Genomic DNA, 17,478 nt, shown 5'->3' with positions numbered 1-17,478 from the left:
TCGATCTGTGCTCGATTTGAAAACGATGTAGACTTCTTAAACCGAATTGTTACTATGGATGAGACTTGGGTACATTTCAACGATCCAGAAACGAAGCAACAATCGATGAAATGGCGACACTCTGGTTCTCCAAGACCTAAGAAGTTTCGTGTCCAAAAATGTGCTGGAAAAGTTCTTGCTTCAGTTTTTTGGGATTGCCATGGAATAATCAAGATTGATTTTTTGGATAAGGGTACAACAATAACTAGAGATTACTATTCGACATTACTGACCACTCTACGGGAAAAAATTAAAAAGAAAAGACGCGGAAAGCTATCTTAAGGTGTTTTGTTTTTGCAGGACAACGCCCCTGCACACAAATCTGAAGTTGCCATGCAAAAAATTCGTGATTTAGGGTTTGAATTACTAGAACACCCCCCTTATTCATCAGATTTTTCTCTATCCGACTATCATATCTCTCCTCAACTGGGAAAAAGTTTAAAAGGTCGTAAATTTTCTTCCAACTTGGAGATAATAAGAGCTGTGGAGGTCTGGTTTGTAGAGCAAGAAGAAACATTTTTTTTGAAAGGTCTAGAGGCGTTGCAGGTTCGTTGTAATAAATGTATCCAATTAAGAGGAGAATATGTTGAGTAATAAACTATTTTGACATTGAAATTTTGTTTGGTTCTATAGTAGGCTAAAAATTTTTCAATTTATCTTCGTACGAGCATATCCACATAAAAAACTATAATATCTTTCATTTACTGAATCTATTCCAGCAGCGAAGCAATGCTGGTTGATAGGTATTAGATATGGTTATTCCAATTTTTGAAGTTTCATCTCTTCTGCGAAATATTTTATGATCGAAAACTCGGGAAATAATCGATATCAGAGATCCTCACATAAAATCGAGAATAATTTCTCCGAAAAATGGATTGGAATTTCCAAAATTGGTACAATTCGTCCGAAAAAAAAAACTCTTCGCTACCTGCTCATAAGGAGTAGTCTCTCCGACCACCGCGACCGAAATAAGCCTAGATAACTCGCGCTCAGCGTCCGCGATTCCCCAAATAAGCCGCTTATCTATACTTACCTCCGGAGACTTCAACGACACGCCAAGCGACTAACCTAGCTCGCGACTTCATTCGGTCCAACAACGCGATAAAGAATGCTGGTCTGACGTACGAAACGTGAAAATTTTCAAGAACGACCCCGTGTATTGTGCCTTTCGGTGTGGTGGCGTTTTTCCGACCGTTTTCCAACGAGATTTTCCACGATGACTAGAACTATGTGTGTCGGAAAAGCCGCGGGGATTTTCTTTGTGCTCGTTTCATTAGGATTTGTTGACAAGGTGAGTGATTTTGTGTGATGCTTTGTATACTGAGTGATAGCGAACGGTTTCTATTGTATATTTACTCATTTTAACTAATGAGAAAAGTTGAAGTAGAAAACTATCATGATCTGTGTTGAAAACATGCATTGATTTGCCAATATTTAGAAAACTGAGCTTCTGTTATTGTTTTTCCTTACTTCCTTCATGTAAAAAATCATTTTGAAATTGTTTAGAGAATGAAGTTGAATTTTTAATAGTTGAACAGCTTAAAAACTCTTGAATTGATTGAAATGTAACCTGAAATTTATTGTATACAGCTCAAGTGTAGACTCGAAGCAGTATTTTCGTAATTTGACATTTAAAAAGGATGATTTATAACCATTCATTTGAAATTTCATCCATTTCAGAGAAAAGTAAGTTTTTGGAACTGAAAACCCTCGATAAACAATGGTCCATCTTGACAGATATTCCATTCACAGATATACATACAGCTCATTTCAATTAAAACTCACAATCCCAAATGATTATTCATTCCTGAATCCTTTTTTCCCATTTGGAGGTTCGATTCGATGTCTCATGTGAGAACTTGCAAAAATTAAGGGTTGTTTCAATTCAAAAACATGATTTTTCTCAAAATCGCTTAATGAAACAAGAGTTCCATCCTACACTTTGGACTCACACTGTATATATTTGAAATATTGTTCCCCTGCTATATTTTTCCCCAGTATTCTTTTGATATTTGCATATATCTTGTTGGGATATTTATCATGCAATTATTAGCGAGTTAGGTTAAATTAAGGAATGGAAATTGATTCACTGTTCCGGAGCTATGACGTCAGATGACTTACCCACAAATATTCTCGGAAACTCTAGCAGTAGCACATCATCGAGGACTGACATGACTCAACATCCCCAACAAATTTGATCCTGTCTTAAATTTCCATCATTATTTTCGAAAAGTAGCTATAATATCCACCAACGCATACCTACATTTGTTTAATTATCATTTCTCCCTAGCAGACATGGCAAATCACATGGTTGTTGAATAATTCATAAAACATCAAAGGACTATTTGAGAGAAAAAAAAATTATGCTCGACATACTCCTCATAAATCCGAATATTATACAAGGTCTCAATGTTCATTTGCGATAAAATGTAAGGGCTGATTCCTTGTTAAAAAATATTACTCTCAAATTCAGTGATTTCTTCTATTTTCACTTTGCAATTTGCAGCCATAAAAATCATTTTATGGCGTTTTTTATATTTGATGATTATTCCTCTCATTTACTGATTTATTACTATGGTTAGATTCGAAACTGATTTCACAGATGACGAAAGAGAAAACATATCATATTACAAACTTTCAAAATGTTATCCTACCATCAACTAATTAAACTGATCGTCGTTTTCCGATAAAATTCCATTCAAATAGCGAATGGTTATAGCTCTATTCCTAGGAAGTTTGAGCAAAAAGTGAAACCAGGTGTTGGTTGATGATGTTTACCTTTGTCAACGTAAACTGAGTCAATATTCCGTACAAGCCGGTTCAAATTCAAGTCTAAAACAAGGCGTTAATACGAGTACTCTCTTACGTAATGTTAAACAATTCGATTATACACTTTCTTGGCTGTTCGTTTAGCATGGAACATCGCAAGAAAGCTAGACGAATAGCGGGTGAAACTACATATGTACTTTGCAGCTATTATACACTCTCTGAAAAAGGTTTTATTTCAAACACATCAGTTTTTCTGGTGTTTTTGCTCTATCAACTGAATTTCATGAATAAAAGAGTATAATGTTATACACTTTCTTCGATATTCGTGTCATTATTGACCGGTTTTATAACATATAGTGGAAATTGTAGATTGATGTGTGCAACTTTCGATTTAAGCAGAGAATTATTCGTTGTAACTACTTGATGTTTCATGGTGAAATTGTTAATTGAGCTAGGAAATTGGTTATTTTCATGGCTCACCTTGAGTACTTACTGATTAATTGTTATCTTTTCGACATTAATTCATGTCATAAAATGAAGCATCCACTATACATTGTTTAAATTTCTCGCGAAGAAATTTTTTATAAAATATCCAGAGACATATATAATTGTAAGATAATTGTTAGAATCACTGGATTTTTTGAAATTGATGAAATCTAGCTTCACAAAATAAAGTAATTGAAGGATATCAATAGAATAGCTGTCAATTCCATCCTCAAGTTGAATTTTCACAAAATTCCAAGTCAGACATTGAAATAAAATTGAATTAAAACATTTTCCACATATTGATTATTGCTTTGCAGCTGTTAGCAACTGATGACATCTAGAACAAAACAAAATTCCTATGACATATTGACGGTAGCTGGCTTTTGATCATTCTACAAAGCAGAGGCACATTCTTTTCCGTTTAAATACCAATAATTAAAACAAAGACTGGGAGTGCCTTCGGTCAGAACGACTCGAGACTTAACTGTACTTCGAAACTTATATGAATACTCATTTTCTTCTACCGACTCAGTGTTAACATGCCGCTCGTAGATCGTAAAAATCCGCAGACAAGATCTGTTGCCTCTTGAAAATGGAATCCTAGAAATATTGGTCAATCGCCACGGTCTGTTATGTTTATTCAAATCTGCCTCTGGAAATTTCGTCATTATGACAGGCCCGATTAGTTCTTGTATAACACGCTCGGTTTATGGACCGGGTGAAATGTCAACGGGTTCTGTTGACCTCAAGCTTCTTAACGCAGCTGTCGATTTTTCAGTTTTAGCATCGAGAGAACCATTGGAGAGTATGAAAAAAATTATAACTTATCGAAGCGAGATTCTAAAAGACTTGAAATATTCAGAGAAGGCTGTGGATACGATTTTACCTATTGGCTTTTTTAATTGACGAACCTAACCATAATGATCCACAGATGAAACGACACGAGGTTGCTCTCAAAAAACAGTATATACGTTTTGCGAGTTATATGACGACATCAAACAGTGCAGAACGTACAAAAAAAAAGCCTCTCTTGAACAACTGGTGCGTGAATACCATACAATGATTTTCGCACCAAGCTCTACGCGCTCAAAAGGGTTCTCACACATTTCACGTTATTTCTGTGGTACTCTAGCATAATGCATTACATAATACATTCCCATTATTTTTAAAATTGCGTATGAATCGATCACAGTTACAATTTTCACAAAAACTGCGGAAAACGTTATAGTATGCTCACTAGATATATCTACATTTTAATGAATATTTTATGAGCATTAATAATTTATTCACTGAGAGGACAGCTATATAAGATCTTCTGAAATGTTGATCAAATAAACTCCTTTTCACCAAAAATTTCAATGCTATTAGGGGACTTGCATCAAATATACAAAATTACAAACATACGAGATGGAAAATACTAAGATATCCACTAGCTAAAAAGCATGAGGAAACGAATACAGATTTTCTTCCTCGATGATTGCAATTTAGATAAGGATCATCGGGATTTACGAAAGTTAACCACGATTTGTGAACATAATTTATGTTGTTGCTGATTACATCCTTCTGTTAATTACTTTCATAATAGTGGCCTCCTCTTTGGGGAAAGTGATATTCAACAGATGACTGCATCTTGATTCGAATTTCGGTAATCGGTCAGTTTATTGCTTCAGAGGTGGACTCTTGTAGATCTTCAGAAGTGAATGTTTGTAACTGTCTGGAGATTTCAGAACTGAAACTTCAGTTTAGCACAGCTTCCAGTTGTTTCCCCAAAGGAGATACAAGCAATTTATTCACGAAGAAATATAATTACGATTGGAGACGAGTACATTATCGGAAGATGAGTCTCGATAACGAAACCAAAGCGAAATACTTTCTAAACTCCCATATCATATTCAGAAAAATAATTCACACCAGAGAGAGAGAGAGTGGAACGTTTTCATTTTTCTATTGCTCTTTTTCCACACTCGATCGGCGATCATAAACTGGAATAATTCACGTTAGAATGGGTGAATTATCACGATAAGTTCTTATCCAAGGACGCCCGTTAACATTTACGTATAAACAATACCTTCACACAGTTAAAGTATAGATTTTCCGTTGAATTAACTCCGGACATGCCGCAAATACAGGAATTCGAATAATGACGAATACCGTTTAGGTATTCCAGCAATATTGCTCCCAGCGCCAGTTCTTGCCCATTTCTGATTGACTAAACGTCGCAATTTGTACAGAGCGGAACTAAAAACTTTGAAAGGCATTGCAAGGAATCGTATCCAATATTCAGAAATCAAAGACATATGAGCAGAATTATAATTATCATTCCTAAGTACAACTAGAAAGAACCACCTGAAAATTGTACCTCTTCGTCGGACATCTCTTCTTACTTGATGTCAGAAAAGCCATAAGAAACAACAAATACTTGTATATACTTTTTCAATAAAAAATCGCCTCTATTCCACACAGTGTTTCTTTTTCTTCGTTCAGCATGACCATTCTGCATTTCACAATTTCCTTCGGCTCATTAACTGGTGAAGCTGCAGAAGGCGTGTCGTTTCTATTGAGAAACAACCATCGATTGCGTGAAGGTCGGAGCCGACTCCCATTCAACTTACGTATTGTTTAAACAATCATCCTCGTTGATTTCTTTATTTTCGAGCTCGAGCCTGCTCAAACCTACTCCCAAATCGACTCGTTTTTATAGAAGTTTCATAAGGTGAAGTAGGGGAGAGTTCCTTTGAATCGGACGGCCCATGAACCGGACGCTACAGTTTTCTACTACACTCGATAGTAATTTAGCATCCTTTACGTAAATCCTATTTTTGCAACATCGATCGATATCTCTTGGAAAATGGCCGACCCTGTGGCTCGCGCTTTGTTGCAAAAATGGGATTTACGTAAAGGGTGCTAAATTACCATCGAGTGTAGTAGAAAACTGTAGCGTCCGGTTCATGGGCCGTCCGATTCAAAGGAACTCTCCCCTACATGCAAAAACGCGCACACACAGTGGGAACTGAAAATCCTTATAAGGTGAGGCAAAAGTGAGAGTGGATCGGATTATTGGTAACAGAGCCATCCCACGGACTGGCCAGGACCGTAACGTGGTCTGGAGGACCCAATTTAGCGTATATTCGGGTGCCACTCGACCCTGGCAAAAAATACCGGATTTGAAATAGGGCCATAATGATTTCCAGTCATTATACATCCCACAAAAACATTTGCATTCAAAATGCTGCCAGGACGACACAGGTTTTATTCTCTCACAAAGTTATCAGATCTCATGTAGAGTCCAACTCTACATCTCAATCAAAATATGTTGCTTGGCACACAGAGAAATTAAGGAATTTGTTCATTTTATCAAGAACTTATTACTGTACTCTGTCTTCGAATATGGGACGGTACAATCTTTGAAAGAACTGGTTACCATCGAATAGATGAAGATCTAATAGTTCCAGTTATAATTCTCACAGAAAGATTTTGCTGTGCATCAATTTTTTGCACATGAGCATTATTTACCCAAACAATATTCAGCAGCCCAAAAAACCAAAGCTAGAACTGTTGTTCGAGGAGCTGATGGAACTCATCAGCTAGTTTATGCAGGATATTATTCCTTTTTTTCAACTTCAGACGCAAATTCTGCAAATGTGCTTTGAAATTCAGCGAGGAATCCAGCTTAACTCCTGAAGATTCTGGATTGAAGTTATGTTCCAAAAAAGAATTACCGAAAACTACGCTGAATTTTTTATATTTTTGATGATTATTCGAATAGAAACAAGAAACCTCGGTTTTATTTGGGTTAGGACGCAAACGCCACTCGAAAAGTAGTAATTCCTGAATCTGTAGATAGATTATTCTCTATAGATGCGAGGGCATCAGCGTATATATATTTCTCAGAAGAAGTAGTAGGGATATACAACAGATATAAATTGAAAAGAAGAAGAACTAAAACTGATCCTTGTGAAACACCCTAATTCGAAGTTTTGAAATAACTGCTATTATCATCAACAAAAACAGGAAACTTTCTATCTGACAGCATGTTTTCTAGTAAGCGAACCACCTTTCTGCACTTCATATGTGTATAAAGTTTGAAACTCAAACTATCCTTCCATACTGTGTCATATGCTGCAGATAAATCCACAAATGCACTTCCTGTATTTAATTTATCATCTAAACCTGCTTCAATGAATGTGATGAGACACAGAACCTGATCACAATATTTTTCTTGAAACCCCCTTGATAATTTTGGAAAGTCTTCTAGAATCGATTCAATCCTAAAGAAAATCAGACGCTCTAAAATTAAAAAAAAAGAGATAACAACCAACACAAAGCCCTTTTGCCTAAATGTTGATGAAATCAGGATAAATTCCGTCGAAACCAGCAGCTCTACGAGATTTAATTCATTAAGAAATAAAATACAGAAAGGAAACTCGACAAGCGACAAGGATGAAAAATCAGTACAAAAACTTCGCTAATGAAATTAATTCAAGAAAAAATCTGGAAAGGTCCGAGCATATGGCCGATATGCCGACTAGACCTTCACCCAACAGGGAGTTAATCCAATCGTTTCTGATATATACCTCCATCCGACAAACCCATACATCAAATGCCTCTCGATAATGTATCCTTCCATGCAACTTTCGCTCGGCCGATAAAAATCCTCTCGCATACCTCTCACAATTAATTTCAATTATCCATTCCTCGAATCCGCGCGTATTATCTATCGAACACAATAACGATAAGTCACTGCTTGTGCGATGGGATATAATGGTCGAACGAGAACCATACATTTTGCAATTACAATGTCGACAGATGAGATGAATGGTCAAGTTGCGGCGGAGGTGGTATCACTTTCGTTTTCGCGTGGAAAAGAATTTGCTGCCCTACAGACAATGGATCGGAGATAATAGCCAGTCCTGGAGCTAAAAAAAGGCACTGAGACTGAGTCCAGTACAAAAAATTCTTAATTTAGTTATATGTAGAAGAAAACAAACTTATGGTGGTATTCTGGTAAGGCAATCTGTAACTTTTCATAAGCTTATAGGAAAATTGCAATTCTGGACGTTTTTAGTGATCTGTAGGAATCCGTAACTATTTACGATAAGTACTTTAAAAGTAACACTGTAAAGAAGATAGTTACAGGAACATTTCCAAAATTGCATTATTCACGAATCTGTCAATTGGACACTGAACGATCGATGGTAAGCTACAGATTTGTAACTTACAGATGAAAAGCAGAATACAACCATTAATCTGGAAAACCCATGGCACTTGATCCGATTTCGAGACAGATGGAAAAGAGTTCTGGTGCCCTACAGACAATGGATCGTTTTCAGAGATAATAGCCAGTCCTCAACCTAAAAAAAAGGTACTGAGACGTTCTCCACGTATAACAAAAAATTTAGTTACACGTGGAAGAAAACGAACTTAATCTGGAATTTCACTTGATCCGATTTCGAGACAGTGTGAAATACGTAATATGCTCCATATTTCAGAATCCATTGTATTCACTACCTGTCAGAGAACAAACCGTACCGTGTATGCATCAGAGAAACAGCATTCTCCTCGTAGACGGTCTGGTCTACATGCCTATGTGGAAATACCATTTTGCAAAACAATGCGTGCGTTCGAATAATTCATTTCGATAACCGTCATTGGCACATCTATTCCAATTTCGATTTAACCGCTGTTACCTCATTGACCTTCGCTGATTCATGCATTATGAAGAAAAAGAGATATGTAATTAAAGGAGGATGTGGGTAGGCTTATGGTTCTGGTTGATTTTTGCCGTCTAGCAATATGTGGGAAATGAGTGATATCGTTTAATTTCAGTTGGTTATCTGATGGCGAACGCACGAGGTAACGCCCTGTCATCATTTTCTGATCTATCAAGGGAGAAAATGGGAAAAAGTGGATATTTATTGATTACGGGGTAGATTCTAAAGGTGCCCGATTATATATCACGCTCATAGGAGCTACAGATGCTGGAATCAGATAGCACATGCACTCACTTTCAACACAGAGTTCATTTGTTGATGAAAATAAGAACAACCATCAGGTTTTTCAATAATCTGATGGATGAATCATCTGGAAATTCTGTACTCTGATTTTTTCAGCATTGCTGAGTCTAAATCATTGTGGGGTTTCTACACATCTGATATACGAGGATATACTGAAAAATTCTTAGCCTATTATAGAACCAAACAAAATTTCATTGTCAAAATATTTTATTACTCAACATATCCTCCTCTTGATTGGATTCATTTATCACAGCGAACCTGAAACGTCCCTAGATCTTTCAAAAAAAATTTTTCTTCTTGCTCTGCAAACCAGACCTCCACAGCTTTTATTATATTCACGACTTTTTAAACTCTTTTTCAGTTGATGAAAGAGATGATAGTCAAATGGAGCTGAACCTGGTGAATAAGGGGGGTGTTCTAGTAATTCAAACCCTAAATCACGAATTTTTTGCATGGCAACATGAGATTTGTGTGCAGAGGCGTTGTCCTGTCAAAACAAAACACCTTTGGAAAGCTTTCCGCTTCTTTTCTCTTAAATTTTTTCTCGTAGAGTGGTCAGTAATGTGGAATGGTAATCTCCGGTTATTGTTTTACCCTTATCCAAGAAATCAATCATGATTACTCCATAGCAATCCCAAAAACTGAAGCAAGAACTTTTCCAGCAGATTTTTGGACACGAAATTTCTTAGGTCTTGGAGAACCAGAGTGTCGCCATTCCATCGATTGTTGCTTTGTTTCTGGATCGTAAAAATGTATCCAAGTCTCATCCATAGTAACAATTCGGTTTTAGAAGTCTACATCATTTCCAAATCGAGAACAGATCGAACGCGATGCTTCTACCCTTGCACGCTTTTGGTCAACATTCAAACATTTGGGGATCCATTTTGCAGCAATCTTTCTCATGTCGTGAACTTTATGATGAACGCGTTCGTATGGAATATTCAGTGCTTCTAGATATCAATACATCCTCGTAGTTTTGAAATTATAGGAGTGTAAATTCGGGAAAATTTGGTGAAAATTGATTTCCATAAATTGAGCTGCTTAACCCAAAATTTGTATCATACAATACAACATCTTTATAGAGAAATAAGCGCCCTTTAACCTACCGAAATTTCCTTACTGTAGTTAGCACACACACAACATGGTGGCAGACTTGTTTTATTTTGTTTTTCCTTATTTTGAAACAAACTACAGACATCTAGAAACTACTTGCATGTTTGTAATCTGAATATCCTAGATTTTATGGGGGTTACTCTGCGACCTTAAGATATATTGTGTCCTTGACAATTTTGATTTTTTTTGAATGTGCAAGGATCTTATTTAAACCCACCCTGCAACTGCAAATATCGAAACCTTCGCATCTCGTGTCTCATCTACAACGTTCGTCCATAATCCGATGATTTTTCCCTCGTACACATTGTCGACATAATTTACAATCCCCAGCCGGGCATTGCTTAATACACAAATATGTAACGAGCGAACTACACGAACCTCGGACTCCGTCTCAAATCGTTAATCCATTTATTTATAGCGCTTTGGGTAACGCGATATCCTCGGAAAAAAAAATTTGGCAGGTTATGGGCGCTGTTCTCCGTAGATTAACGATCGAATAAAACGGCACGAGAGTGTGTACTCTTCATCATTCTGGCATGGACAATGTAATGGGTACCTACACGGTGGATACTTTCACCTGATTTACCATGAGATTGTCGCCCCGGAAGTCACTGATAGGGTCGTACCAACCGTTAATGATGAGAAAGAGAAATGGAGAGAATTCTGCACCGCTTCTTGGGAACTTTTTTGTCGATACGAATGTCAAGTTTGCTCTATGATGAGAAGATGGGATATTTCTCGATAAGGAGATCGAAAAGATGATAAATCATGATGTTGCAATAGATGCTGACTTGAATGCACAAAGAAGAGGTCAGTTTTTGACTACAAAAGTGTAGCAATTAAATAATTTCCCTAGTCACCTGTAAGTCATCCCATTCACGACGCTCTTGGATGAAAAATATTTCAATTTTGTTCTGACATGAATGTTTTGGAAGTATAGATACTGATTTATAAAGGCATAAACCTTTGACATGAAATATTAGAGTACAAATTCTTGTGAACATGCCTGGTTTTACGAGTCAGTTAATTCCGTAACACAATTAATCGTGTGAAAGTGAGAGTTATTATGCACTTGGTATTTATTATTAACCGTAACAATCCAACTTTTAGTTTCCTAGTCTAACAAACACACATCAATTTCGATTAACTTTTGTTTGGAACGTAAAGTTCCCATAATTCTCTTTCATGAAGAGGCAATTTGTTTCTCGAATCGTTTGATGAATGCTTCACTGAGCTCCATCAATGATATTCAACATTCATTCCATAAATATTAATGGAAGACCGTTTACCCAATGCCGAAACCCACATCAAACATCGAAATTTTAAGATTTCACACAGAAATGAATATAACGTCGAAATATTCGGTGTCATTCACAGAATATAATTCGAGGTTGAGAATTGTATTTTGAACTCTCGAGGTTCATTAGCAATTCAAACAATTAATTACTTCCCCGTCGTAAAGTATTCACTTAAAGAGAATTCTGTTTTCCTCGCTGATTGCATCTCAAAATTGAAGATGTGGAGAAGTGAATTCAAACATGGGGTTATTTGAGTACACCTCGACCAATTCCCATTTCCAGTCACGTAAATTTGTTTTGAGAACGGGCAGAATTCTGATCGCTTCGGAGAACCTTCGTTCTGTCGTATCATGAAAAAAATATAAGTAGGTACACATCCGCTGTTTGTATAAGAATTTGCAGTAAGAATGTTGGGGAAAAATGGGGGAAAGACAGTCTAACTTTGGCATTCCTGATTCATCACCGTCATGTTTGAATGAACATGACTCATAGAGGTAACATAATGACTCTGGTCATACTGTATTAATTATTATCCTGTTCGAAAGAATTATTCATATCCAAAAGCAATTGAAGAATCGAATCTATTTTACTACCAATTTTCGAGACCTTATGAATTTTGTCTTCCTTGAATATCATTAAGGTGGATTTTTACGTAAAATTTAAAGGGATCAAGATCGAAATTCTTACTATTATTAGAGTGAAACTTTTGGGTAGAATTTCCATCGTATAGGAAATAACCGATTTCACATATAACTAAATTGTTCTACAGCTGTATCAAATCGACGAATCTGGAAGTAAATGTTGAAATAAAACTTAAATAGGCTTGATATTGCAGTGCTGTTACTATAACTGTATGTAGATTGCGGACGATTGCAGATAACTATCATCATTACGATTCTGTATCTGTACCAGTGAAACAGATAATAGAATAATGCACTCCTGCTCCATTGGCGTGGTAGAGATAAAACTGACAGGCAGGTCATTTTTATTTGATTTTGTCCAGGTTTTCATTCTATTCATTCGAAATCATGTGAGTTTCATATTTTTTAGTTTTCACCGCAATGAAACTTCAGAAAACCATCTTGAATTGGAAAAATTAGTGTGGAATGATCTGTCATTCTGCTTTTCGGGATCATCTGAGGAATATCTTCATAAAAATGTGATGCATGTCTGATATTCCTTTTATCAGTTTGTGCCTTCCATCCATCTATTTATTTTTAGAATGGCTGTTAAATGTTGCTCCGATTTCAGATATTTCAATGCTTTTTTTCGTGTATTAGTCGTCCTGGGAACTTCTGTCTCAAAACAGCTAATGAAATTCGTCCTTTGTGAGATGTAGCTCCATCCTGATGGAACCAGATGTTACAGGAATGTCGAAATGGTGCTCTGTCGCACCCTGTATCTGTTTTATTCCATCAATGTCACACTTTCTTTGAATAATTTCTTCCATCTTTATATCCTCCTGATTTAATCCGAATTTCATCCATTATTCGAATATCGACTGATAAAAATATATGTACTACTCCACTGATTACTGAACTACCCATTCCTGTTCTTCCGTAAACAGTATAATGTGCAGACCCGCGATCTCTTTATTGTTCCACAGGATGGAAATCCGGATGTTGGAGCTTAATAATTCCAGAACTTTCCGCATGATACGATGTGATGAAAAAGATTTGTAATGACCTCTACCTGAAATGTATCACTCTAAAGATTAACGCAAGGGGCAGGATCTTATGAATTCGAGTTTCATTCGAGGGAAAAACCTAAAATTAATTTGAAATTCAGCTCCCAGTCAAAACCTCGCAAGATAACATCATTCAATTATATACTCATACACAGATAATTTGACGCATTCATTTTTTCAGGGTTACTGTGAATTGATAGACTCAGATTTCATCCCACAAGTATCCGCCACGTGCAAACAGGAGCATATGAGCATAAGGGTAGCTTTCAACGGCAGCTTCAACGGAGCTGTTCACGCTAGAGATTTCAGGACACCAGCCTGCATGTCACATGGAGACGGTGGAAAACTGGTCACCTTGGACATCAACTTGGCAGCTCAGCAAGGATCTCCTGACTACTGTGGCCTTTTGGTCAATAACGTGAGTTTTTAAAATGAAGAATGCCTATTGTGTAAAAGCTCTTTTCTCTCGTTTTAACACATGCTTCAGAGCATAACTTTTATTGGACGTTGCTGTCTGAAATTATGGGAGACTTAATTTATGAGATGAATAAATCTTTGATGTCTTCCAAGTATCAAACACTGATGAATACGATTATGATCAAAAGTATTGTCATGTTGAACGTTTCGCAGCCATTTTATTATCATCATAATTCACCTTGAACAATTTCATACCATGATATTTCTGCCTACGAAGATTTCAGATTGAAACACTGATAGATTTCTTCAGAAAAAATTCCTGATTGCGTTTTTTTCATTCTCGATTTGTGAATTAACTCTACCCCAGAAAAAAATGGTTTTAAACTTGACCACGAATACGAACTTTGCCAGCGCCCATCCAACATGTACACAGGAAAATGAATTAACCGTGAAGCTATTCAAATGATTATCATTTACATTCAAGAAAGGTTCTTGAACAAACTATTTAGGAGTGTTAGCAGTGGGTTACAAGGTTGACTAGAAACAAGCCAGTATATATCGTGCTCGATTTATTGTGACATTCTTTGTCTGATCGTTAACAAATATCTCGGAAATGTGCACTGGTTTTATTCTGCCCGAGGATTTCTTACACGCCAGAAAAAATCGACTTATATATTCGCTATTTCTACGATAATGGGATACTCGGAATAATAGACGTAGTTTTTTCATTCAAGAATAGTTTCTTTTTCTGCATCAATTAGAATTGGAATTATTACTTTCAAGGTGATTTTTCAATTACGCTTCACAGCTATCAAATTTCTTATCCCCTTCGTACATAGCTGTTTTTCAAAGATTTTAGACATTACACCATTGATTTTGGTAGTTCGAGTTATGGAATTGAATGGAAAATATCCAAATTTTGATCATGTGTTATTCGATTCAGATCTATCCAATAACAGCTAATGAAAGCAAGGAATATGATTAACTTTTCCACAAATTTTCAACTCATGAAATCTCTTCCTTTGAAATTTGACACTATTTCTTGTTGAAGAGCTGTCGAAAGTGAACTGGTGTCTTTCTTGGAGTATAACCTAGGTTTCTATGTCTCAAAACGAATATGTTAACACGGAATTCCTCCAGACCATGCTAATGAAGAACCTTTTACTGTTAATCTCCCTAACCTTGAAATTAAAGCAAAAACGCATCCAGTTGCAAGACGATCTAGAATACAAAGTGAGCAATTTGCACCGATCAAACACTGTCATTATCATCTGCGGGCGATCGGTTTCATAGGCATGACTCATTCGTAAGACATCATGATTATTTGCCAGGAATACGAATGACTAGAATGCACCTTTTTCCCGCTGTCCTCAAATCGCACCGGAAAAACACCATCTTTTCTAAACGGGAATTGTAGCTGTGAAATTATCGTCAATAATATTTATATTGTTTTATTATGTCATCACGAACTAGGTGTGGTCTTGAGCGAACGCTCAAGCATGTCCATGTACCGGAGTTAGTAGAAATGCGATTTCAGTGTTGCCAATTGATATTTCCGAAGATTTGGATTGATTTTCGTTGTTGTCGTTGATCCTTTTTCACCTGACCTTTACCTATTCATTATTGAATCATTTCTCATCAAACAAGCATGATTTTCGGTCATACTCTTCTCTTCTTCTCGAAAGCTATGCCTGGTACATCGCCTGTCTCTCACCTAATCGTGATTATTTCAGAGAACCGACGAAAGATCCGTCCCCATCGCCGTCAGGATCCACAAGACCCTAGAACTGGCCGACGACAAATTCTACGTCATCACTTGCGGCAAAGCCAGCTTCAAGAACGCCAAGAACGAGACCTCCTCCGTATCCTTGAAGATCCTCGATGGCACGAGGAAGGTGGCGCAGACGGTCTACTCGAAATCCTACACGTTGAGGGCCGAAATCTCCAGACCGGACGGCATCCACGGCTTCAGGGTGAAGAACTGCATCGTCTTCAACAAGTTCAACACTAGCGCGCCTCTGATCGACGAGAATGGCTGTCCGGCCGATAAGGAAGTCATTAGCCAGTTCGCGTACAACGACAATAAAGGCTACGCCACTGCCGAGATCAAGTCTATGTTTAGGTTCTCCGAAGGTTCCGATGTGCATTTCCAGGTGAGGATCGTTCTAGGAAATTCTAACACTGTTTCTCTGAATCTTCGTAGGTTCATTTACTGATATGGATACTTTTTTATAGTGCGACATAGGACTGTGTAGGGGAGCATGTCCGGATCCTTCTTGCAATGGTGCTAAATCCAAACCTCTCCCGACAGACGAAGGTGTTTTCATGGCGTCAACCAGCGTCTTCGTAATCGATCCAGGTCAAGCTCCCTTGGTATCTGAGCTTTGCGATGATGTGGGAGGAGTCAGACCATCGTGGCTTCTTTGGTTGTGCATCACTCTGGGTGTTCTCTTCCTGATCATGCTCATCATCAACATCTTCCTTTGCTCAGCGATGACCTGCGCCTGTACCAGTACCGAAATCATAGACAAGGAGCCTAGTATCATCGAAGACTACGACCCATACAGATCATGGCATGGTAGTCAATATGGATCTAGGTAATTCAGAATTATCACTGATTTTTTCACTACAGTTCACCCTCAGATGTGTGCAAAGTGTCTCAACGCAACTTATTAAACATTTCAAACTAAAAATCATAAAGAAAACAACTACTAGATCATTTACCAATCAAAACATGTTGAAGTAACATCGATATTAATAGATGAGCCAACTTCAAAGGGATTTTTCTTACCATGTGAAACATTTTCATGGAAAAATTTCAATTCCTTCTCTTACAGATTAACCACTAACGTCAGCATTATGCCCAGCCATTCTATTAATCCCTATAAACGCACAGTCTTGTTTCAGGTACTCGTTGAATGGCCCCCCACAACACCCCAAAGGCTACACCTCTGGCGGTTCGACCATGAATTCCGCCAGGTCCGTATCGTCCCATAGCGATCACTACGCCATCGTACATTCCAGGCCCGGATCGAGGTACAAGAATAGGGGACCACCTTCGCACGTAGGAAGTCATTATAGTGGAAAATAACGAATTATTAATAACGAAAGTAACCGAGAGACTCGAAAATCAAAAGTGCCGAGAAGGAGGTTCATTTCAGATCCGAAGAAAACTACATAAAATATTCTGGTCAACGATAAGAAGATATTTTGATTTAAACGATAAGATTTGGATCTGAAATGGATCCTCCTAGCGAATTGTGATGTGAAATTCTGAGAACTTTTCATTCTATTTATAGGTTCAATCGTGTAACACTCGTTCAAGGTGCGAGACCTGACTAATCCGAGATTAATTTTTTTCGCTTGTACAATTTTGTGAATCTGATTGGAAAAATTTGGAGGAAAATATGCTATTTTCGCTTTTTACATTCTCCAATACTCCGCTAATGTGTCCATATCGTGGTGACATTTCACGCCACTCGTACAGTACTTATGTACATATGAAGATGGATTAAGAAAATATAAGATACTTTATATATAGTGTTTTTGTATAGAAATAAATTGTACATAATGTTATTTTTCTTTTCTACCAATCCTAATAATCGTGAATCCTGAATATCAGTACAAATTCCAATGAAAAAACTTGTTTCATAAT

At 37.1% G+C, this 17,478-nt stretch overlaps 1 protein-coding gene across 2 annotated transcripts; it reads left to right on the top strand.

Annotated features, from left to right (window-relative positions):
• Positions 1 to 1,096: 1,096 nt before the first annotated feature.
• LOC123313883 lies at positions 1,097 to 17,399 on the top strand. Of its 2 annotated transcripts, none has more exons than XM_044898977.1 (5): positions 1,097 to 1,330; positions 13,588 to 13,824; positions 15,557 to 15,976; positions 16,059 to 16,420; positions 16,720 to 16,874. In XM_044898977.1, exons 1-5 carry the CDS (start codon positions 1,256 to 1,258, stop codon positions 16,739 to 16,741), a joined length of 1,116 nt encoding a protein of 371 aa, XP_044754912.1. In that variant the 5' UTR covers positions 1,097 to 1,255; the 3' UTR covers positions 16,742 to 16,874. The 2 variants fall into 2 exon arrangements, with proteins under 2 accessions (XP_044754912.1, XP_044754911.1); XM_044898976.1 differs by having other exon boundaries at positions 1,099 to 1,330; positions 16,731 to 17,399.
• Positions 17,400 to 17,478: the final 79 nt, after the last annotated feature.

This window comes from Coccinella septempunctata, chromosome 5 (genome assembly GCF_907165205.1).
Source record: "Coccinella septempunctata chromosome 5, icCocSept1.1, whole genome shotgun sequence".
Classification (NCBI taxonomy): domain Eukaryota; kingdom Metazoa; phylum Arthropoda; class Insecta; order Coleoptera; family Coccinellidae; genus Coccinella; species Coccinella septempunctata.
This window is presented reverse-complemented; position numbering and strand designations above follow the sequence as displayed.